General features: G+C 44.0%; 2 protein-coding genes across 5 annotated transcripts; one reads left to right on the plus strand and one right to left on the minus strand.

Moving 5' to 3' along the window:
* Positions 1–3,191: 3,191 nt before the first annotated feature.
* LOC118099836 (cytosolic 5'-nucleotidase 1A) lies at positions 3,192–8,435 on the minus strand. Its single transcript, XM_035144614.2, has 6 exons — positions 8,185–8,435; positions 7,916–8,083; positions 6,367–6,496; positions 6,121–6,243; positions 5,081–5,265; positions 3,192–4,557 (listed from the first exon to the last, which is right to left on the minus strand). Exons 1-6 carry the CDS (start codon positions 8,296–8,298, stop codon positions 4,192–4,194), a joined length of 1,086 nt encoding a protein of 361 aa, XP_035000505.1. The 5' UTR covers positions 8,299–8,435; the 3' UTR covers positions 3,192–4,191.
* A 944-nt stretch (positions 8,436–9,379) lies between these two features.
* On the plus strand, positions 9,380–23,760 carry LOC118099911 (synaptotagmin-14). 4 transcript variants are annotated; one of them, XM_047338226.1, is made up of 10 exons: positions 9,380–9,418; positions 13,370–13,417; positions 16,634–16,701; positions 17,161–18,150; positions 18,385–18,522; positions 19,173–19,429; positions 19,509–19,946; positions 20,136–20,316; positions 20,638–20,694; positions 21,037–23,760. In XM_047338226.1, the coding sequence occupies exons 4-10, from the start codon at positions 17,217–17,219 to the stop codon at positions 21,351–21,353; spliced, it is 2,322 nt and encodes a 773-aa protein (XP_047194182.1). In that variant the 5' UTR covers positions 9,380–9,418; positions 13,370–13,417; positions 16,634–16,701; positions 17,161–17,216; the 3' UTR covers positions 21,354–23,760. The 4 variants fall into 4 exon arrangements, with proteins under 4 accessions (XP_047194182.1, XP_035000602.1, XP_047194183.1 ...); XM_035144711.2 differs by having other exon boundaries at positions 19,176–19,429; XM_047338227.1 differs by lacking the exon at positions 20,638–20,694.
* The last annotated feature ends 198 nt before the right edge of the window (positions 23,761–23,958 follow it).

Consider the following 23,958-nt stretch of genomic DNA (forward strand, 5'->3'; position numbering starts at 1 on the left):
GAACTATTTATAACCTCTGTGCAAAATGCATTAGATAGGTGTTATATACACTGTGCCCTTATCACCAAAAGCTCACGTGACATCTTCATTGGTGTCTTCTACGTGTGTGGCACCGCTTTTCTTGTTTTCTCTTTTGCATCTGCCACATATTTAAAAAGTCATCAACACGCCCACTTGCTTGCCTGATTCCTGCGGAGGACCTCTTACTGGGTTTTTAACAAATAATTTGGACACTATCCAGAACTCTTACCAGGGAGCCGGCAGGAGAAACTCCGGGGCCTTTCACTTGGACATTTGCGATCACATAAATAGCCCATCAAGAGCAGGTCAGGAGATTATCTGGAGAATGTCAGGAAAATATCCAAAGAATGTCAGGAGTTTACTCTGAGAATCTCAGGAGATTACTCTGAGAATCTCAGTAGATTATCTGGAGGATGTCAGGAGATTATCTGGAGGATGTCAGGAGATTATCTGGAGATTGTTAGGAGATTATCTGCAGATTGTCAGGAGATTATCAGGAGGATATCAAGAGATTATCTGGAAAATGTCAAGAGATTATCTGGAGGATGTCAGAAGATTATCTGGAGGATGTCAGGACATTATCTGGAGGATGTCAGGAGATTATCTGGAGTTCAGTGCTTGTCTGAAAGCAGCTTTACTTTGTTACACTATCACTAAACACAAACTACAGCTAAAGCGATAGGGATTGACACTAGTTTTAATATAATTTAGTTAAAAATCAAAACACTGGACAATTGAAAATGTTGACATCACGACGAAAATTTAAGGTTTCACTTTGAGACACAACATCTGTTCTTATCTTAAAGGCAATAAATCCAAAACTGGTCTGGCAACAACTTGATTCTGGTCTTTATTCAATGTAAACATCAGACACACCTTTCGTGTGTTCTTTGCCGAAACTATAATTTATTATATAATTGTCAGTTATCTAATTATGTCAAATAAATGTTTATGAGATAATCCAGCATGTCGGCATAAGGGCAACAAGGTAACGCTGGTCCAAATAAACGACTTTCACGAAACATCTACCTACAACTTTCTGGCCACCAACCAAGAAAACATATTTAGAGCAAATTGCTTGTCAAGAAGATAAATGCAGCGGCAGAGAATGAGAGTAGTGTTTCCACAGTTATTCTGCTGGTAACTTTTCACACACACACAAGGAAAAGATGCCAATTATAGTAACTGTGTGATGAGGTTTCTCACACTGAGCCCCATGCTACCTTTGCCTCTAATCCTTTGTTATTAATTATATCTTCAACAAGCCTACACAGTTCTTGTGGTGTCAGCACCGAGTATCCATGGCAACAGCCAGTTGGTCCCAGCTCTCGGGGATGCACACACACACACACACACACACACAAACATACACTCTGTCAAAACATCGCCTCGGTGCGAAGATACTCCACTGACAAGATGAATAATTCGACCGAAGAGGAAAATATTATAAAATTAGAATAAACCCGGACCCCCCCCGGGCGTTCACTATCTTCTCCTCTTCGTAAATTTAAGGCAGGGAATAATATTCACAGTCATCACCATAGTGACCAAATTGGTTAAGATGCCTGTTGCTGAATCCAAGCATCGCACAAACTGAAAGAGAATCAAGAAGCAACGACGATGAACTCAAACCATTTGGCTGTGATGTAACTTCAAACATTTCCTCAAGTGCGGTCCTAGAAATGAAGGTTGACCTCTTTACTTGAGCTTCTCCATTTTATGCAACTCATGTGCTTCTGCTGCTCCACTGGATCAATTAGTTTGTTTGAGTTTTGTCAGAAAATAGTGAAATATGCCTGTTCAATTCCCCAGAGCTGGTGGTGATGCCCTTAACTGTGTAAAGACTCAAATATATTCAGTTTACGAACATGTGGGACAAAAACAAGCATCAGATCCTCTCTTCTGAGAAACAGGAAGACAGAAAACGTTTCGCTTAAAACGATTAAACTCATTTGTCAAAGGCTAAAATAGTTTATGGAGATCAATTAATTGACTAGTTATAGCAGTTATACTTGACTTGTTCCATGTATTAGACAACTCCCTTTGGAGATTCAGATTTTACACTTTATTACAGACCTAACAGTCTTAAGGACCCCATAATATACTTTTTTAGATTTCTGCATCAAATATTTGTTTTATTTTCTTTCTTTCTTTCTTTCTTTCTTTCTTTCTTTCTTTTTTTCAATATTTTTGTACTTTTACTTAAGGATTTTAAAAGCAGAACCATTAGTCTCTATGGAATTGTTGGTACTCTACTGTTACAAAAATAAAGCATCTGAATATGTCCAGTATGAATAAAACATCCATACACATAAATAACTTGAGTTCTTGATCTCTTCCTTTAAAAACAAAGCTATTTCCTGACACACACACGCACGCACACGCACACGCACACGCACGCACACGCACGCACAATCCTCATATCAAGTGTTGTGTTAGTCCAGGAGGATAAACCTCATATATTTCTAATACATCTGGAACTGCAGGATATCTCATTAACTTCCAATTAGGCCTGACTTTAATTGTTATTTTTGCTTTGCGGTGATATTTCAGCACAAAGAACAATGTGCGGAGTGGGAGCTCGGTGGAAACAAACAGAGGAAAAAGGAAAAAAACAAATTTCTGGTTGAACAAGAGCAGCTCCTTGTGGTTTGTTTCTCTCTGTACATGTAAAATGAAAAGTGCTGACACTGGACAGATGAACGGGGACACAAAGGTTTAAAAACAGATTTGATGAGAGATTTGCTGCTGAAGTTTTGATTTCACGTGGATGTGACTCCACTCCACTTTTGAATTTGTCATGTGCTCTATTTGATTTGATTTTCTTGCTCTTTTTCTTACTTCATGTTTTTTATAACTCCGCCCTTACTGCTGAGCTGACCTTTCCTCTTGTCCAACTCTTTTCATTGTACCGTGGACCTTGTGTTAACTTATACAATAATAAAAGTTAAAACCTGAGACAATTAAAGACATCAAGGTGGGCAATTACAGATAAACAGCGCCATCTACTGCTGAGATGTACAAAGACCAGAGGCGGGGAAAAGTATGGAAGTCCTCAACCTTCAGTAAAAGTACAACTAAATGTCCACTGCCATGAAATGTACACGAGTATTAAGTACCTGAAGATTGTACTTGTGTCCTATTTACTTTCCACTACAGAAGCAGACAAGTGTCGTCCACATTTCTTTATTTATCTACCACATAATTTTTTTTTCAAAACACACACATCAGAGCATAGAAAAAGTCAAATGTTGTAAAAATATTACTGTGTTACTGCAACATAATAGCAATACATGCAAAATAGAGAGAAATATTATCAGTGTTGATATATTTACAATCAAGTGTAACTGTGTAACTCCTGGATGATATTCAGATATTTATACATTTTTAGAGCTTTTGCAATATAAAATACACAAAACGCCTCCAGCTTACATACATTGTGTCGTCGCTCCCATATAAAAGCATGAAAGCAATGTGTGGTTACAGTGCCCGACGTACAAACAGCTTTAAGTGTAAACAACTCACAGGACATGACTGTGAAAGTTTGCGCATCAACAGCAAAGACAGTTACTAAAACAGACAGCAACAGTTTTTAAGCCTTTTAGATGCTAGCTTGATAAACGTCCCTTTAAAATAAAAATAAAAACCTGACGTTCCCGAGACCCATTAAATGTGAGACAACACAAAAAATGTTGGCTGCAGTTGGAAATTTACCCACAACCTGGCTGGTGATGTTACTATAATAGACCCAATGTAGAAGAAACAGATATACAGCATTATCCCAACGTGGTTATGTATTACATGACAAGAACCAAAAGCCAAAAGCAAGATATATAAAATAAACTACACATTGGTATAACGGCACACCTTTCAAAAGGTAAACAGGAACAGACATGTGGTCACAACAGGTGAGGAACCTGTTGTTTCTCTTCTAAAACAGCAGTTGGTGAAGTAGTGTAAGGCATAATGGTGTAACTCTTGATTTGAAAATAACCCCCCACTGATAAAAAAAAAAACCTTTATAACCCCCCCAATAAGTAAACCTTGACTGCATTAACGATTCATTGCCTCAGTCTTCTAAAAATGTGTAATAGATCATCTTCCAGAGTACAAATCTCTTTTACTGCAGATGAAACATAGTGTATGTTTAATATTTGTACTCCCCTGTGCTTACTCCTTTTTAGCGGGCTGCTCGATGAGTGTACCCTTGTGGTACTTCTGTCCGATCCCGTAGGGCACGTGTGCAGATATGGTTCCCGTATCCCTGGCGCCCTCGATGTGGAACATCTGGTCGTCAAAGTAGATGTGCGGCCTGATTTTCCCCAGCAGGGGCCCTTTAGGAGCGCCTGCCAGGAAGAGGGCCTCGTCGATCTCCAGGCCCCAGCTGCGCAGGGTCTTCAGGACGCGAGCCCCCGAGCTGGCGGCGCTGCGGGCCGTGACCAGGTAGGTTCGGATGGGACAGTTCAAGCGCTCGTTCTTGGCGTAGAACTTTCTCTGGAGCTTCCCCAGAGCCTCCAGGAAGCACTTTAAAGGACCCTGGAACAGTCAGAGGATCAAGTTAACTTCAACACAGATTTCAACAGAGGTAATGGGAAGAGTAGGATAAAACCAATATTGTATTTCTATCTATAAAACACTTACTAGCATAATGCGTACTCTAACTCTTCACCATAACCTTAACCATTACAAATTAATTACCTAACTCTAATCTAAACCTAATTCTACACCCTAAACACACACACACACACACACACACACACACACACACACACACACACACACACACACACACACACACACACACACACACACACACACACACACACACACACACACACACACACACACACACACACACACACACAAATTCTGCTGTTGTTGTAAAGTCTTTACTTTCAGCTGAGCGTGTTTCTAAACCTGCTTGACAGCTCTTCATATACAGGACTGTAAAACATAATAACTAGGAAGTCCATTTGAACTACTGCATTTTTATCAAGAGATACAGTTTATTCTGCACCCAATGAGGTTCCCATATAATTTAAGTGGAAGTGTAGGTTACCTGAGCAAGAGGTTTGTTCTCAAATTCCTTCTCGTGCTCAAAGAAAGAGTCCAGGCCGTGTTTCTTCACAATGATCTCAGACTCGTCAGAGAAGAGGACGGCGTCTCCGTCGAACGCCACCCTGAGCTGAGTGTCGCTCAGCTGAGTCTGGGTGTCCGGCATAAACATTGTGGCTGCAGCGATTCCTGAGCGAGGGGAGAGGAGTCACTACTTCACCTTTAATTTGATATCTTTTACACACAGTTCAGTAAAGTTCCTCACCTAAAAGACTACACTGTGTATTTATGGTTCTAACAGTAGTTTCCTAAACATGACAAGAATGAAAGGAACAGAAACTGTAAAAACCTGAAGTTAATTTCATTAGAAATAAATCTAGAGCCATTAGATGGTGGTGTCCATCAAACTTGTTATAAACACAAGTACGCGGGCGAAACATTGGTTTGTGTGAAGTCTGTCCATGTACAGGTCAGATAGCGTCTCATTTGAAATTCTGACACGCTTCAGGCTGTGTGAATAGCATCACGTGTACTATATGTGGGCGGCTGTGGGCTTGGACACGGATTTCTCACATTTTCAGATGTTTTATGTGAGTTTTATCAACAAAAACATAAATTAATCAGTCAAATCTACTGTTAACCCCAGATAGATTCAGTTAAAAGTGAAAGATAAAGGATTTTTAAGAACCTGGAACCAACCGCTATTTGCCAGTGATTTTTCCCCATCACTTTTTGTCAATTGGCCTTTTAAAGATGAATTAATTTCTGTGTCTACGCTTCATATCTGTTTGTTTGCTGAGTTTTTAGATGACAGGGAGCCATAAATCATACGCCGCCTTCCTTCTTGCTGCACAGTGTGTGGTCGGGATTTCTCCAAACAGTGTGAATGAGTCACCCACTAAGTCAACGTGCGAGTGTGTAAATATCAGTGAGGTACGGAAACATCTCAAGGCTGCTGAGAGACGCTGATGTCGTGATCTATTTAAGATTCCAAACGGTTTTCGTTTAATAGAAGTTCTGACTATTCATCCAGCGGCAGCTTACCATGCTCTATGGCCTCTGTCACTTTCTCTGAGTCCTTGGAGAGGTACAGGTTGGTCAAGTAGGCCTTGAGGTAACCCATTGGGCTTTTGCCTCCCGTCATACAGAACCTCTCGATGGTCAAATCTGAAAGAATAAAAAGCAAGTGGAAGAAAGCCCACTCTAATTACCCAGCTCCTCTTCGAATCTAGAGTGACTAGACTGCAAAAATCAGTAAATCAACGATGTTTGTTTTAGCCCGAAGCGTACCGTAGTGATTAATGCTGTTTATGAGGCGCACCCCGACTTGTGCGTGGTTGTTGGTCATTAAGACGATGTCAAACAGCTCCTCGCTGTCGGGGTAGAGCTCCCTCAGCCGAGCGTTGACGTTCATCAGCGCCTGTGTGGGAGGACGCAGAGATTCACATCAGACACCCGGGTGTTGTGTCAACACGAGGTTACAAAGACTGGACCATCGTTACCACATGTTTCTGTCAGTAATGTCACAGAGATTCTAAAAAGGGGAACATCGAGGCATTGAAACAACAGAGAAACAACAGAACAGGCATCATCAGGAAGTTCTGTTCATCTTTGCATAGGACATGTATGACACTGGTGACTGGTCGTGTGATGCAAGGCTGGACGATATGGCCAAAAATGAAATTAGAGCAACTCTACCATTCAAAAAAACTGCTTGAAAATATAAAAACAAACAGAACAAAGCACTGGTGCAAAGGACAGAATGAGTCTGTTACCAGCTGTGCACCAGCAGGAGACAGATCTGTTGTGTCACTGAGTCGTTGCGTTAACGGCTGCAATCACTCTTGCTGTGTCGTTTCCTTTATCCCCCAGTGAAACTGCTCATGAATAAGTAGTGTTCTGGTGAGCATCACCAGGCCGGCACAATGCTCGACGCTGAACATTGATCAACCCGTGTGGGACGTTGTAAAATACTATATCCTTCAAAACACAGCTTCCTGCTGAGGAATGTTGGCATTTCAGGGCTCGTTTGACAGCATTCAGGACGAAGTGAAGCAGCTCTGAAGGCAAATATGAGCGTTAAGGTTTTTAAGACAGATGTCTTTTTGTTTTTTGTCCTGGGACAAGAAAATGAAAAGGTGGTTAATATCTGACTTTTACAGAATAAACTGCCTGAAACTCAGGAGAGAACATCAGAGACAAGGGCTGGGTGATAAAACAATATCAGTAATTATCACAATAGGTTTTTCATCAATAGCAACAGAAAAGTTTAGTTTAGACTGTGAACAAGATTACGCAAAATCTACCTGATGCATTTCCACTAAACTTGCTGGAAGGATGCTGGATGGGTCAGGGAGGAACCCATCAAACGTTGGTGCAGATCTAGAAACATTTTTCGAATCTAACATTGCGATATAGTGCATTTTTCAACTTTCTCATTGTTTCTCCTAGGGAATAATTAATGGATCTTGATGAATATGAACTGATATTTTTGAGTGTGTGCAATTTGGTGCAGCTTGATAGAATTTAAGGGGGGCTGTCGGGGGTATGCGCTCTACTGTGTGCCATTCTAGTTTATATTTAAAGGAATCTGATAGTATATCTGTCGGTGCCAAGAGACAAATACCTGCCCTTACACAACATACTGGGGCGTGTCACTAGGTGCAACACAGAGACACTACACACTGCAGATCATCCACTACTCATTGTACTCTATGTTTGTGAAGTGACTTATCAATTTGTCTGCTATGCACAAAGTCCACAGGGTGGTGAGACATGGGCCCCACCCTGCGGACACCTCGCGGGGACTTGCAGCAGGCGGACTCCCGGACCACTGTACCTTGACGAAGGGGAAAGCGGCGCCTGGTTTCAGGGGCTCGCTCTCGTGCTCCACCTGGTAGGCCACGTACTTCTCGACCCCCTCGTCCTCGTAGATCTGCCTCTCGACCACCATGTTGAAGAGGGTGCGGGAGGAGACGGCGATGGTGACGGCGTACTGCGGTTTGGGCTGGGAGGCAATGGAGGGGAGACAAGAGGACGTCAGATGTGCAGAACCAGACACGTTTGGGAGCAGAGGGAAGGTTTCTCCCTCCCGGTGGAAATACTCACAGGTCTCGGTTTGTTGGTTTTGAGGTTGTCAAAGAAAGCTTTGGCCGCGGCCCAGTCCTTCTCCTCGCCGCTGTCCTCGTCCCCAGTTGGACTCGGAGGCTTAATTTCACTCATGTTTCTGCGGAAAGCGTCGGAGCGTCTGGACTCGCTGAGGAGGAGGAAGAGGAGGAAGAGGAGGCAGGAGGTGAAGAGATGGAAACTTTGCGGAAGTGTACGAGAAGGAAAACCCCGGGGTGGGCGTGTCTTCTTGAAGTGACGTAGGGCAGGTCGGTCTCAGGGGCATCACTTCACCCGGGCGGTTTTGAATGTGGACAGAATTATGTGGACACCCCGGGGCGTGTAGTTTGTTTTCACCTTTTCACCTTTTCACCAAGAGAAAGAGCATCTCTCCAAAAGTGCATCAAGTATCAAACGGTCTGTTCACATATTTGATGATATTCAACACAATACTTTATGCAACAGTCTGGGTTTGTCTTTGAAAGTTCCCTCTGCACAAAAACCCAGTTTCCCACCATAATACAGGAGATACAGATGAACGACATGATAGTGAAGCCAAAACATCTGGATCACCCCTGCTGGCTGATGTGGTTCTTTTTACAACTGAGAAAGGTATAACAACAGAGATCAATACATAACATAATAGCATTAAGTAACGTGACATAATGTAAGATAACAATAACAATTTAATGTGACATAACATAACGTAACATTATGTAACATTATATTACATAAAATACCAAATAATGTAACAAAACACAAGATAATATAACACACTGTAACATAAAAATACTGTAACGCACAGTAACGTAACATAACACAACATAGCATTACATCACACAACATGCCAATATAATGTTACATAACATACTGTAACCTAACATAAGATTAAAAACATAACATTACATAACATAACAGCATGACATAACCTTGCATAAGATGCCAGTGTAACATAACACAACATTACATAACATAACATACTGTAGCATAACATGACATCAAAAACATTACATAACAAAACATAACATAAAAACTGTAGAATAACATAACATTAAAAACACAACATTACATAACAAACCAATGTATCATACTGTATCATAACATAACATAACATAACATAACACTTTATCATAACATAACTTCTACGCTGCACCCTTACACAACCTGTCCCCCCACCACCCCCACCCCGCCCCCTACAGTTGGTAGAGTCCGACACGAAGCATCATGGCGATAGACGGTGAGTACCGTGGTGTCCTGCGGGACTCGTGTGAAACTTTGAACGGGACGGACTGAGACCGTCGTGTAAGAAACGAGCAGCTGTCTCCACCCAGTCTGTTGTTGTTATTCTTGTGGTTCTGTGTTGATAAACGTGTCCGTGGTGCAGCGCGGTGCCGGGACAGCAGCTAACTAGCTTCGCGGGGCTGCTGATGCAGGGATGCTCAGAGCCCCGAGCCGCCGGAGAGGATGCTGAGGCGGGCAGGAGGCACACACACAGCCCCGGTGCTCCGGTGCTCCCGGTCACGCCTGGGGGGGAATAATCGATTAAAACACACTTGGCAATATAGTGATTGATTCATGAGTGATGGAAAAATCAAAACAGTGTTCAACTACTGTGCTCTGCTACTGTTTAAGAACTAGATAACTTTGCGGATGAATACAGATTAATATCGATTTCACACAGTAACAGGTTGACAGTTATAAATCACTGCGCTGTTATTGTCTTTCTAAATGTGCACGTGCAGTGGACCCTCTGCTCTAATGGTCCCTGGAACAGCTCAGGTGGTGGATGAATGTGATCTGCATACAATGGCGGACATGTTGATGGACATGTGTCTCTTCGGGGTTTGAAAGTGACCGGGACACCGTCAAAGAGACGCAGTCATTGAAGAGCAGGCGCGTGACCCGTCACTGTGCTCATCGTGTCACGTGCAGCCAGGCGTGCAGCAGTGTTGATGCTGTGAGACACCTGAGAGAGAGAGACATAGACAGAGAGAGAGAGAGAGAGAGAGAGAGAGAGAGAGAGAGAGACATAGACAGAGAGAGAGAGAGAGAGAGCAGAGAGAGAGAGAGAGACATGACAGAGAGAGAGAGAGAGAGGGAGAGAGGGACCAGAGAGAGAGAGAGAGAGACATAGACAGAGAGAGAGGGAGAGACCTGAGAGACCTGAGAAGAGAGACATAGACAGAGAGAGAGAGAGAGGGAGAGAGAGAGAGAGAGAGAGAGAGACATAGACAGAGAGAGAGAGAGAGAGAGAGGGAGAGAGACCTGAGAGACCTGAGAGAGAGGACAGACAGAGAGAGAGAGAGAGAGAGAGAGAGAGAGAGAGAGAGAGACAAGACACACACATAGACAGAGAGAGAGAGAGGGAGAGAGAGCTGAGAGACCTGAGGAGAGAGACAGAGAGAGAGGAAGAGACATAGACAGAGAGAGAGAACATAGACAGAGAGAGAGAGAGAGAGAGAGCCTGAAGAGAGAGACAGAGAGAGAAGACAGAGAGAGAGACCTGATAGAGAGAGAGAGAGAGAGAGAGAGACCTGAGAAGAGAGATAGAGAGAGACATAGAGACCCTGAGAGAGAGAGAGAGAGAGAGACGAGAGAGAGAGAGAGAGAGAGAGCCTGAGAGACCCAGAGAGAGAGAGAGAGAGACATAGACAGAGAGAGAGAGAGAGAGACATAGAGACACCTGAGAGAGAGAGACAGAGAGAAAGACAAGAGAGAGAGAGAGAGACATAGAGAGCTGAGAGAGAGATCAATAGACATAGAGAGAGAGAGACATAAAGACAGAGAGACAGAGAGAGAGACAGAGACAGATAGAGAGAGAAACAGAGCGAGATAAAGAGACAGAGCGAGAGACAGCGACATAGAGAGAGACAGAGCGAGATAGATAACTGGGATTGTAACCCTGCCACTGGGCTCCTGACGCAGCACTCTCCTTCCCCTCCACTTCAATCAGTCAATCCCATTCAATTTTTGTAACCCATATTCACACATCACAATTTGTCTCATTGGTCTTAACAAGGTTCAACATTCTCTGGACAAAAGTACCCCTAAAAAAACTATTAACAGGCGAAAAATACGTAGAAACCTCAGAGACGGATAAAATATGCTGCGTGCAACTGAGAACATCAACAAAATAACAGTATTTACAACATTGATCAGAAGAAACAGTTTGTAACATAATGGAAAAGCGTGTCAATATTTAAAGTATTTGTACATAAGAAGTATGAGAGTAGGTGTATTGTAAGTCACGCAGTCTTGTTGTAATCATAGTCCACGATCAGGATTCACCACCACATGGTTACTGTTTACAAAATTCATTTTTCTATCGAGTTTTGTATCGTGCAATCACACAGTCCACATACGTCTTTCTTTCTTTCTCCCCACGTGCAAATATTTTACGAAAAACAAGCTTCCCCCCCAACTCTACTTTGCAGGGGCACCGTCGCTGCATCCCGGACATAGCGCCGCCCACGACAAATGTGATTGGTGAAAGAAATACAAACAAACCAGAGCATTTTCTTTCTCCAATTGCAAAATACTGGGTGCAGCTCAGACCATTCTCCTGTGCTGGCACAGCACTTTGGAGACGGGCTTGTCTATGAGAGACAAGCCAAGACTGATGATGTGTAATGTGTGTAGGTGCGTAAAACCAGTGGGTGTGTGAATGTGTGTGTGGGTGATGTGTGTTTGCCAACATTCTTCATTAACTTAAAACCTGTGGGGTTTCTTACACCAACAAACTGGTATAACCACCAGGTCGTGTAATAGCATGTCAGTAAAATGTAATGTATTGTAAAGTGTGAATCCACTTGTCCTCATTGGGCCTCATTCACTAACAGTGCATACGCACAGATCTGTGCTTAAACCGTGCGTACGTTTGATGTACGAATCTGGGATTCTGGGTTTAATTTATTACCTTACTGGTCTTTAGCACAGAGTTGACCTATATTACAGAGAACATCTTATTGATGTTATAGTGATGATTCAAAATGACTTATATCTGCCTGTTAAAGCAACCCTGTTAAACGTTTACTGAGCAACAGCGCCCCCTGCAGCCACGCGTGGTGATTCATTCTGTTGGGCTCCATGTCCGAGCAGTTAAATGTACAATATGTTTCTTTGGTCTCTCAATCATGAGCAGCGTGGGATCATGGGAGTTGTTGTCTTCATCACTATTACAGTATCACCAGTACAACATTTTTATTCATATTACGCAGCAAACGGCAACGAATAATCATGATTGATTAAGACGGACCAATACAAACAGCCGACTGGCTGAGTTTTTGCTTCGTCCTACGTCGATATGACCAAAATGAAATGTCCTTGAATAAAAGCATGAAATAAAAGTATAAATGAAATACTAAAAAAGTTTGAGCATTGTTGGAAACATTTTGGATATTTTAAGAACACAAGTCAAAAAAATGTAAAACATAGTCTCGTCGTTTCTGGACATTTTAATGATACATTTTTCCACATTATATCTTTTGGTGGATTTCATTTAGAGAAAAAACAACTAATACACCAAACTCTGTTCAGAAATCATGATATTTTAAAAGATTCCTCGCTGAGTATTGGAGATAAACGCTGTTTTTTAATGACTTCTCAGTCTTTTTAACTGATTGACACTGTGACTCTCAGTCAGTTCCACTCTTCTCCCAGGAGATCGTACCCCGCTCACCAAAGTTAGATAGTGAAGAACAGATGTTCAGGGTGAGGAGTGGGGATGAGGTCAGTGAATCATCAAACTCATTTAGAAGCTGCTGTTTCAAGGTGAACAAGTTGCGTAGTGTTGCTTTAAACATGAAGCTGAAACCAGGTTAGCTTAGCTTGTCTGTTGCTGAATGTTTTTCAGTCGCGGCATCGACCTTCTCATCTAACTGCAAGAAAACAAAAAAAACTATTTCCCAAAATGTCAAACTTTGAAATTAAATTCCTTGATCGTGTGTTGTACAATCCTTTTCTACAAACACATCACCGTAGTGGTAAATTTACGTCAGCTGGATTTTCAAAATTACCCATGTAATTGTGTTTTTTTCCGGTTGGTTCCAGCTAATCAGTTTTAATGTTTGCTGACATGATGACCATCTGCTCGCTCCTCTTACCCGAGGCCTGAGCATATGTTTCTCCAGCCCACGAAATCATATTTTAACCCTTGACTGCCGACTTTACACCTGTCTCCTTCTCCCAGGAGGGGGCCGAAACTGTGGTGTCCATGAGCTCATCTGTGCCAGAAGAGGTAAGGCCCCATTAGACCTCGTCCCTGCACTCGAGCGTCTCAGTAAGCATGAATTTCTGCTTCTTTTTTCCCGCCCGTGCACGCCCCCGTTTGACCCAAAGCTCTTAACCTCCCTATTTCCTGTGAATCTTCCCTGAAGTTTGGTGCAGATGCTCCACAAAGTTTCTCTATAGAGATCCCAGAAAGCATAATGTCTGCGGGTGAATTATGCATGGCATATCAAGTTTTAGTTCACTTCAGCAAAAGTAGGCAGCTGTGTGTTCATGATTTATTCATCGTGGAGGTTTTGTTTCGTATCAGAGCTCCATGTGTAAGCAACATTTCCAGATTGGCCACCTCCTTCTTAAACAAGCCTATAAACAACAGCAGAGTTAAATATGCAGCGCTCCTAAACTGGAATAAAAAGTCATCACATGAATAAATTAATGCAGGTTAAAAGTCCTAATGAGGAACTTTCGCGTAGTTTGTGTTCCAGAAACATGACGTAAAGATTAGCTTTAATATTTTGTCGATACTCTCTGAGATCATTATTCATCATCTGCTGTTTTCACGTCACGTGCTTCTACGGTTGTGTTTTCATGTTTATTCGTCAGCTTTCTGGAGTCGTTACCTGGGAAAAAACAGACAGATTGACTCCTGAGGCTCATTTCAAACAGTTCATTGTCAGTTCATACGCTGTGAAAACACATTTATTTAGTTTTGTTCTTGTTATATTTTCTTGTTGATTCATTTCAGACACACAAGTTGTGCGTGCACACACTCGGGGTGAAAGAGGGGAGTTGAAAGGCAGAGAAAGTGCAGGGGAGAAAAAAAAATCCCACTTTAATCTGCTTCGCTTAGAGAAACATCAGACCTTTTCTGAGAATGACGGGTGTTACATAAAAAATAACTGATCGCGGGGTGAGCAGGCCCGACTCTACTTCCCAGCGTATGTTGGCGGAGGGGTCAGGTTACCTCAGGTGTCTAAATTATTCAGCTGTCATCGACATTTACGAAGCAGGGCCGTGTATGAAGTGTCATCACTCTGCGGGGCACCGGGGGCCGTAAGCCGATCATTCCTGACTGAAGGAGGCTGCGGCGCCTGTGGCTGCAGAGGTCATTCCGGCTCAATCGACCAGAAAGTCAGCAGCGGGAGAGCCGATACGTAAGCCTGGCAAGTGCTGGACGGCCGCTAAGTGTGAGGGATTTATTACATGTCGGATTATTCCAGAGCACAACAGCTTTGTCTTTCCCTCCTCTGAGATCATGTCGTTGCAGTAGTGCTTTTTGGGAGCAGCTGTTTGTGAATAGGATGTTCATTTAGAGAAGGTAAGCCTCTGTTGCCACGTCGCTCTCTCTCATTTCTCTTCCTCTTCTAATACTTGGGAACGGAGCATCGATCATCTTAGCAGTCTGCAGCGGGCGGCCTCAGTTGACAGGCTGCAGTGGTCGCTGCCTGTTGCCATGGTGAAACAAGTCTGTCCATAATAAGTTCAGTCCGTAGTGAGGAGGTTTGACAAACTATGTTTTTTTCCCCCTCCTCTTGTCACCTGCTGCAAACAACATGTTGCAATATAACGTTTGGGCTGTTTCTGCTTCACCAGAGGCGTCTACCTGAAATGTACCAACATGGTTTTTCAAGAAGCTGCAGCCAATGATTATTTTATCATTGATTGGTCGGCCGAATGTTTTCTTCATTGATCAGTTCACTGTTTGGAAAATTCCCCTCACAATTTGTCCTAAACCCAAGTTGATGTCCTCTAAAAGCTTGTTTTGTCCAATTAACAGCCACAAACCCATAATGAACCATTTAGCATCACATTAGAGGAAGAAAAAAAGGAAAACGTGATTTGAGAAACTATAAAATGGGATTTTTACTTGAAAAATTATAGGAATAATGGATGATAAGTTTTTGTTTTTAACGACTAATCAATTCAGCTGTACTTGTTTATTTATCCAACCTTTATTTAACCAGAAATGCACCAAAAACAACAACAGTATCCTTGTTAAGACGGCCAGCTAAAGTAATGAGTTACAACAATGTAATTATACACCACAAATTAGAAGTACTGTAGATATAGATACATACCTCCACCAAGGCCTGATAGTCTCCTTACATTCAATCAAGCTGCACCAAATTTCAAACGCTCATAGATTTTTTATTAGGATCCATAAATGACTCCCTGGGAAAAACGGTTATTGTTGTAATCTTTCTCAAAAACAAACAAACAGAGGGGTGAAAACAAACATATCAAAAATATCACAACCCAGAAAGGAGCGAACATGACGCCTTAAAGCTGAACATGAGACAAATGATGATGAATAATGTGAAAGTATAAACATGAATGTAAATCTTTCCTGCATAGTTTATTCTGTAAAATAAAAGTTTTCATATCAGCAAACATAAACACAGATGGATGATTTTGAATGGGCCAACCAATGAATCAATACTGAAAACTCTGACCCCTCGTGTGGCTCAACCTTTACTTTCCAAGCCGCCCTTTCCACTGAGCCTTTTGCTCTTTAGAAATACCGTCCGTGCTTCATTGTCCCCTCCTCTGCATGTGCAGCTCGGTGGTGTGTCTGTGTTGGAGCCCATTAAGTGCAGGCCCTGGGCGTTTTCACTGGCTTTATACTGAGTTTCAGTCAGATTCGTTCCCTTTGAGGCCGTCGTAAAAATAGCACATCAGCAGCAGCGGTGGGCTGCGTGGTTACGTGCAGTACGGTTGGCCTACATACAGCGTTCGCTGTAGATCGTATCGGATGTGTCTTTGAAGTGGAAAAACCACAGCGTTGCTAATGCTTCCCTGACAAGGCAACATTTAGGGAGTTTGATTCCAAAATAAGACGTCGATCATCAAACCAAATTATTTATGGAATCAAAGCAGAGTTGTTTACAGCCTTAAAAGTATTTTTGTTCAAAATAGTCTTTTTTAAAAATCTTGAAGCCGTCTCTCTTTCTTTTTTATTTGCAGCCATGGGGACATTTTTTTCTGTGTTTGACTTTGCAATCTTAACTGCTGCATATCTCCATGATCAGTATTGCTTAAGTTTTGTCTTTTGTCTAATTTCTGTTCAATGTCTCTTTTTCTGTCTGTCTTCCCTTCCCCCACCCCTCATCCCTCCTTCTTTATTTCTGTTCTTCTTCTCCTCCTCAGTCTCTCCTGAGCTTCTGGGTGTCCTGTCTTCCATTGCAGCCTTCATGGCGTTGATGGCTCTGTTTTTTCTTTACCTCAGCAACAAGCTGTCAGTGGGGAGTCCCGACGATCTGTCACAGCTCAGTGGTTATAACAACACACAGCCAGGTACTTAACACACTGTGGCTGCAGCTACACACACGTGAGGGTGATTACTGGTGAGATTCAGTCCTTTAAACCCTCAGATGTCTCAAATGTAACCGAAACTAAATGTTAAACTTAAACCCACAATTCATTTTATCACCCTGAAGTTATTTGATTTATTCACACAACGGAACATGATAGAAAACACTTCGAAAAAATGTGACTCTTTCCATTGAACTACACAGAATCCACACGAAGAAGCAAACTTCACATTTGCACTGTCAGTGTGTATCTCATCATTTAACATGGAAATTAAAATACTATCATAACCCATGGAACTGCTGTCCCAAGTTGTAAAAATGTAAGAGACCCTGTGTGAGATGTTTTATATTTTTACAATATTCATGTGCATGTGTGTGTTAGTCTGAGCTCACAGTGTGACGCTGGCGCCGCACGCTGCTAACAACCACATGTCCGTGTCAGTGCCTCTAATGAGCTAATCTAGCGGTCAGCGTGGTGACGAGATCCCCGGCTGAGAGATGGCCTTCTTCAAGAGCTTCCAGCAGAACCTCCCATCTGTGAACATCTCCTCCATCTTGGACTCGGTCACCAGTCGCGTGGACGACCTGGCCAACGCCGTCAGCGATGCCACCTACGCCGTCAGCGACCAGCTCTCCGAGCAGGTCACCACTGTCATCAAGAAGGTGCACGAGGAGGAAGACGGGGAAAGCAACGGCAGCGGGCAGGGGGCCGCTCAGACGTCCACCGCACAGGAAGGGAAGGGCGGCGGGAAAAGCATGTGGCCAATGAACAGAGACGCTGAAACAAGCAGCACGGCTTCAAAAAACAACCAGACCAGCGATTCAGCAGAGGCCGATCGCACGCAGAGCCAGATGGAGTGGGAATGGAGGGACGGCTGCTGGCGGGTTAAAAAGACGGAAGCGGAGTTGGCAGAGGAAGAGAGGAAGAAGAAAGAGGAGAAGGAACTGCAGGAGAAGAGAGAGCAGAGGAGGAGAGAGAGGAGGGAGAAGCAGCTGGAGAAAGAGGCTCAGAGAAAGAAAGAGGAAGAGCGAGAGGGAGAGGAAGAAGCTGAGGAGAAAACGGATGAGGGTCGTGCACAAGGCAGAAAGATGAGTGATAGCGAAGAACAATCAGCTGCTCAGCAGGGGGCGGACGACTGTGCTGACGCTCCCCATTCACCTGAAACTGAAAGCAGGGCGAGAGAGAAAAAGCCAAAAGAGGAGGGAGAAGAGGAGGAAGGGGTGGAGAACGGCGTGGAGAGAGAGGGGGACGATGAGGAAGAGGCTGAGCTTCCTGTGCCTCCGTCAACGGTAAAGAAGAAAAAGTCCGACAAGAAGAAGAAGAAGGGAAAAGACGCAAAAGAGGATTCAAAGAAACCAGGAAAAGCCTCAGATGTGGAGAAAAAGAAGGAGAAAGGAAAGAAGAGCAAGAAGAAAAAGAAAGGCAACCAAGGTCAGAGGGCGTGCCGCTTCTTTTCCACCACCACTCTTTGGATTTCTTCTTCTCCTCTTGTTGTGAAAATGAAATCTGAAGCTTTAATCCTTAATCTTCACTTTTCCTTGAGTGTTGTGTGAAAGTCTCTGTACCTCAGCTCTCGTGCTCCTGGTCTTCTCAGGCCTCACACATACTATGGTTCTGCAACATGAATGTAAAGTTTGACCCGGAGCGTCTGTGTGCTGTGTGCAGAGGGAGTTTTATCAGACAGCGAGGAGGACAGAGGCCTGGAGGCGACGGCCCAGCAGAACACAACGTCAGCGTGGAGCAGCGAACGCAAACAGTCCAGCGAGCAGGGAGGATACAGCAGCGAGGCCTCCAGCGAACACGGTGAGAGTATGAACATGGACTGGACTCATTTATGAAAACAGTGTACAGACTAAAATGTTTATCCCTCTGGCATTTAACGTGGGGGATGTAGAGATCAGTATGTCCGTCTGTAATCATTTACTTTTTGGAGAACAAGTACAACAGTCCTTTTAAATTCAATCAAAGTGCACACACTCATCAGTTCCCTAATTTGTTACATCAATATCCATGAATTTGTCTCTGAGAAATCAGGGAAAATGACCCATGTCCCAAAGTTCCACCACGTTTCTTAGAAATCTGTGCAGTAGTTTTTGTATAAACCTGCTGACAGACGATCAAACCAATGGTAAATTTAAAATTATATTATATACATAAAATACCTTTAATTGTCTTTAATATTAGCACAGATGATTTTATTGCATCGTACAACAATATGCAAGATGCCACATTTGTAATGAACGCAACAATACATGTGATGGTGTACGAAACTTGACAAGAACTTCAAATAACAACATAGTGAAGATGGACGACCTGTGTCTGTCACAATGTTAACGTGACTCTGACAGTATGTTGCATACATAATGAGTTTCTCTGCCGAGCACAGTACGTCTCCAGTGACACTTCTTCCATATCACATTACTTCCTCTGTTTCCCTCCGTGTCACGAAAAAGCAGCCAACAGCATCCAGAGGATAAAGAAAGATTCGTCTCTCAACGAGCTCCAGCCTCCTCCGTACCAGGACAAGGGCTCGGCCCCCCGCGTGTCCTCCCGCTCAGAGCGAGGGGTCCGGAGGGGGTCGCCCCCGCAGCGCTGCGACAGCCCCCGCGGCTCCAGTGAGGCCAGTGGGGACCAGGACACCGAGAGCTACCTCAACAAAGGCTGTGAGGAGGATATACCCAGTGACAGCACAGCTGTTCTGGGACCTGAGGTGAGATCAGAGTTGCAGAATGTTCTTTTTTTGTGAAACACAATCAGATCACTTCACATTCACTTCTCTCTCCCTCCAGGATGGCTGTGGTCTCCAGCTCCCCACGGCCTACGAGCCAGAGCCCCTTGCCAAATACGGAACGCTGGACGTCGCCTTCGAGTACGACTCCAGCGAGCAGTGGCTGGCCGTCACCGTCACCGCGGCAACAGACATCCCTGCCCTCAAACAGACGGGGAACATCTCGTGGCAGGTCCACCTGGTGCTGCTGCCAACCAAGAAGCAACGGGCCAAGACCGGCGTACAGAAGGGCCCGTGTCCCATCTTCACGGAAACATTCAAGTTCTCCAGAGTGGAACAGGAGGCGCTGGGGGACTACGCCGTTCGATTCCGCCTCTACAGCATCAGGCGGATGAAAAAAGAGAAGGTCCTGGGAGAGAAGGTGTTCTACCTGACTAAGCTCAACCTTCAGGGCAAGATCGCTCTTCCTGTCACGCTGGAGCCCGGCTCTGAACTCGCGGTGAGAACACTTTGTGAATTCATATTCTGCACTGTGCGCAGTTTTGATCAGACACACTGACCTCCAGTCCAAAAGCTGTTCAGCTCACATGGTCAAAAAGTTATTTACGGAAGCTGGTGACCTGATTTTAATTCTAATTCTTCAGTTACGACTCTGAACCATGGGGGACGTTTGTGCTTTGTCTCTCAGGGTTGCGGCTCCGTGGTGAGCGTGTCCCGCAGCGCAGGAGCTATGACCTACCGCTCCACCGAAGACTCGTCCCTGCCCGAGATCCTCCTGGGTCTCATCTACAACTCTGCCACGGGAAGGTTATCTGCTGAGGTCATCCAGGGAAGCCACTTCAAAACCACAGCGTCCGATAAGCCCGTCAGTAAGTGCAAAAGCTGAACCGAGGTCCTGTGCCAGTGCGAACGAGGTGCAGAGCGAAATTTCTCCTTTGTAATGTCTCCGACTTTCCTGGCAATTGTTCTGGCAAAGCAGCAAAGTAACAAAAACAAGTTAAGCAGAATTCAAATTAAGTGTTTCCCGACAACTTGAAATAACCACAATGCCAAAGCAATTGCTGCTTATCAGAGTTTCCTATGAAAGCGAAACTTTCTGGTCTGTATCACAGTCTTCCAACTGCTGGATCTGACTGCTGCCTCTCTTTCTTCTTCCCAACCTTGTGTGTGTCTGTGTGTGTGTGTCACAGATGGTCTGTTTTGTTGTATAAAACACTTTGTAGGGGGACAGCTTTATATCATGAGAGGTAAGTTTCTTTTAATCTTTGGATGAAAATATTAAACTAATTCATACATTTTATTTTAGCCTAAAATTACACATATTTCTTTTTCTATTGCTGCATAAATAAGAAATAAAACTGTGCTGGTATTTAATCCTCAAAATATGTGACTATAATAACATTACATTAAAGGAGACACATGAATTCACTTTTTCTGTCAAAGGGTGTTTCGTAACGTGGCCTCTCTGGGAAAATCACAAGGGTTTCGGGCCTCATTTCAAACCACAGTTGTTTTTAACCATTTTCCCCAGTACTCATGTTCCACCACTTGATGGCACTCTCTCACCGCTCTCCCTCTTCCCCCCTCAGACACCTACGTGAAGCTGACCATGCTGGACTCCAAGGGGAAGGAGATGTCCAAGTGCAAGACGGCCGTGTGCCGCGGGCAGCCCAACCCCACCTACAAGGAGACCTTCATGTTCCAGGTGGCGCTCTTCCAGCTGTCCGAGGTGTCCCTGGTGGTGTCGGTGTTCTGCCGCCGCAGCAGCATGAAGCCCAGGGAGAGGCTGGGCTGCGTGTCCCTGGGCCTCAACAGCACCGGCGAGGAGCAGCAGGCCCACTGGACGGAGATGAAGGACGCGGAGGGCCAGCAGGTCTGCCACTGGCACACGCTCACCGACACATAGGGCGAAGATTCGCAGAGACTCCGATTAACAGCATTCCCTGCACGCGCAGAGCTGGAGGCAGAGCTGGAGGCACCTTGTGAGTTGTGTGTGTGTGTGTGTGCGTGTGTGTGTGCGTGTGTGTGTGTGAGGACAGGCTTGGGCTCCTATCTTCACTGCCAGAGACGAGCACCCTTTAATCTGCCTCCTCTCTGTGAGGCAGACTTCCTGACTGTACCAGTGGGGGTGTCACCTCCAGCTCCGGCCTCTTTATTGACAGGAACAGACTAAACAATGACTCTAATACGACCGAACTAACCGAGAGCAGGCGTTTTCCACTGACTCCAGCTGAACCTGCATGTACACTCACTGTTTACAGGACAATGTTAAAAGAACACTTTTTTTCCCCCCCGTCTGTGAAACTTGGACCAAAGAGCTCGATCCAGGACGAACAAACGACATCTCTGGACTTCAGCTGCCACCAGCACACCAGACATCTCTCTAGCAGTCGCAGCCATTGACGAGAAGAGAATGCAAAGAGAAGACTGTTACTAAAGGCCTACTACATGCTGCAGCTACGCTCACAAGCTATGCTTTGTACCGTTTGTTTACATGCACATGACATTATGCAAGATCCATTCATCCGTGTTCCCCCCTGTATTTTATGTTTTTGGACGATCAGTCAAAGCGTTTACCAGTTGTTGGGGGTGTGTGTTACACAAGGACAGATGTTTTTTGGCGTGGTCTTGCATAACTCTGTACACTATGCATCTGACGCCACTTTAAACGAGACGACTCAAACTCCAGGTCTCGTGCTCGCTGAGTCCGACGGGATTGGACAGCAGCAGCTCTGCATGCCCCTGGTATCAAAGAGCAGCCTGCTTGCCTGTGTAATACAGATTGAGCCTGTTTTACCATCCAGCCTTCTGACGACTCAGCCATGTTCATTCGTGTAGAAACACGGTGCTTCCCGCTGAGGAGGAATATGCAAAAAGCCTGCGCAGTCCCATAAAGCCGACAGTTTCTCTGAGGCGCCGCTGGTGACAGCATCAGCCCGCGCTCGCTGTGAAGTGGGAAAAATGAAAATACAGGTTAAGGGTAAATCATATTTGCTCATCACGTGTGAACGGACGATGTTATAGTAAAAAAAAAGACTTAATCAAACGAGAAAGAACGGTGAGAAATCTGCGCCTTCACCTGGAACAAAATGTCGGCATCAAATAAAAAGCTATGAGTCAGAAAATCCCCCCCGTGAAGACGGCACCACCACACCCACCAGTAAAAATCAAACCCTCTCCCCTCCTGAAGCTGAGGAGCGGAGGATGCACTCCTCTTTCTCTTCGCCCCTGTGATTCCACAGCAGTCATCTGAGTTGGAGACGCTGCACCTCGTCCCTTCAGTCCTCTCCCTTTATTCATTATGAGATTATTTCTGAGGATTTGATGAAAACCAGATGTGTAGCATTCCTGCGACATAAACAATTGGCCGAACAGGGAATAACAGGCACCGGGGGGGGGGGGGCTTCTAACACAAGTTGGGCGCGTTTTGCTCCCACCTCAATTTGTGCATAAACCAGCATTTAAAACCATTAAGTTTTGACACGTTTGTGGAAATACACGTCATGAATACAGGGAGATGAGGAGGGGAAGCAGCTACTCTGGCTACTAGAGTCTTGATGTCACTTTGAGTCTGCAGAGATTTACTGCTGAAACACAATCCCCCTCGTAAAAACCACACATTTTTACGTCCCCTTTTTTCTTCCTCCCTGAGATAAACGAGATGTAATGTGTTAATAATGGAGCTTCAGAGGTGCTGCTAGGCAGATTTTATTAACTGTGGACACAACCTCACTCTGAGCTGCGTATTTAATGGATTAATATGAGTTGTTCCATTACTTCCTTTAAAGTACTCTGTGCATTTAAGGGTTAATCATCTCTAACTAAACAAAAGGTGCAGTGTAGGCCATTAAAACAGGAAGGCAGTTGTATTTATTTAATGCTCTGAGTATGTGGGTCAGTACTAATGGTTCTCAGTACTATTCATGTAATAAATGATACGTATTAAACGCAGTAGTTTTGTGTAGACGATAAAATCCACCTAACAGCACCTGTGAACCGCACAAAGTAACACGTTTCTTGGAGTGTAAAGAATCAAGAAGAATAAATCTGGCATTCATTTCATTTGTAATTACCATCTGCGCACGTCTCAATTCTAAGCTTCTATCGTCTTCCAACATTACTTCCATTTCAGCCAATTTCCTAGTTTTTCATCCCTATTTATATATTTATACATCATATTCATTTTTCATATGAAGTATTCCAGGAGATTTAGAGATTGTAAGCAAATGAAAACGGGCTTTTAAAAAGAAGTTATGTACTGTATGTTCTTGCAGAATATCATACCACTGAATAAACTAAGGGTTTTTATTTCCGATTGGGTGTTTCCCTCTGTGAGCGAACACGTGATCAATCATGTGACGACTCGAGTGTTGCTCTTTGAAGTTGATCTCACACACACACACACACACACACTAAAGTTTCTCACACCCATCCAACCACTTAGGGCACTTTGATCTTAGGAGCTTAAATAAAGTTCCCTGTTCAATATTCTAATTTTAGTACAAATCCAG

The sequence above is a fragment of the Hippoglossus stenolepis genome, chromosome 20 (genome assembly GCF_022539355.2).
Source record: "Hippoglossus stenolepis isolate QCI-W04-F060 chromosome 20, HSTE1.2, whole genome shotgun sequence".
In the NCBI taxonomy this organism is placed as follows: Eukaryota; Metazoa; Chordata; class Actinopteri; order Pleuronectiformes; family Pleuronectidae; genus Hippoglossus; species Hippoglossus stenolepis.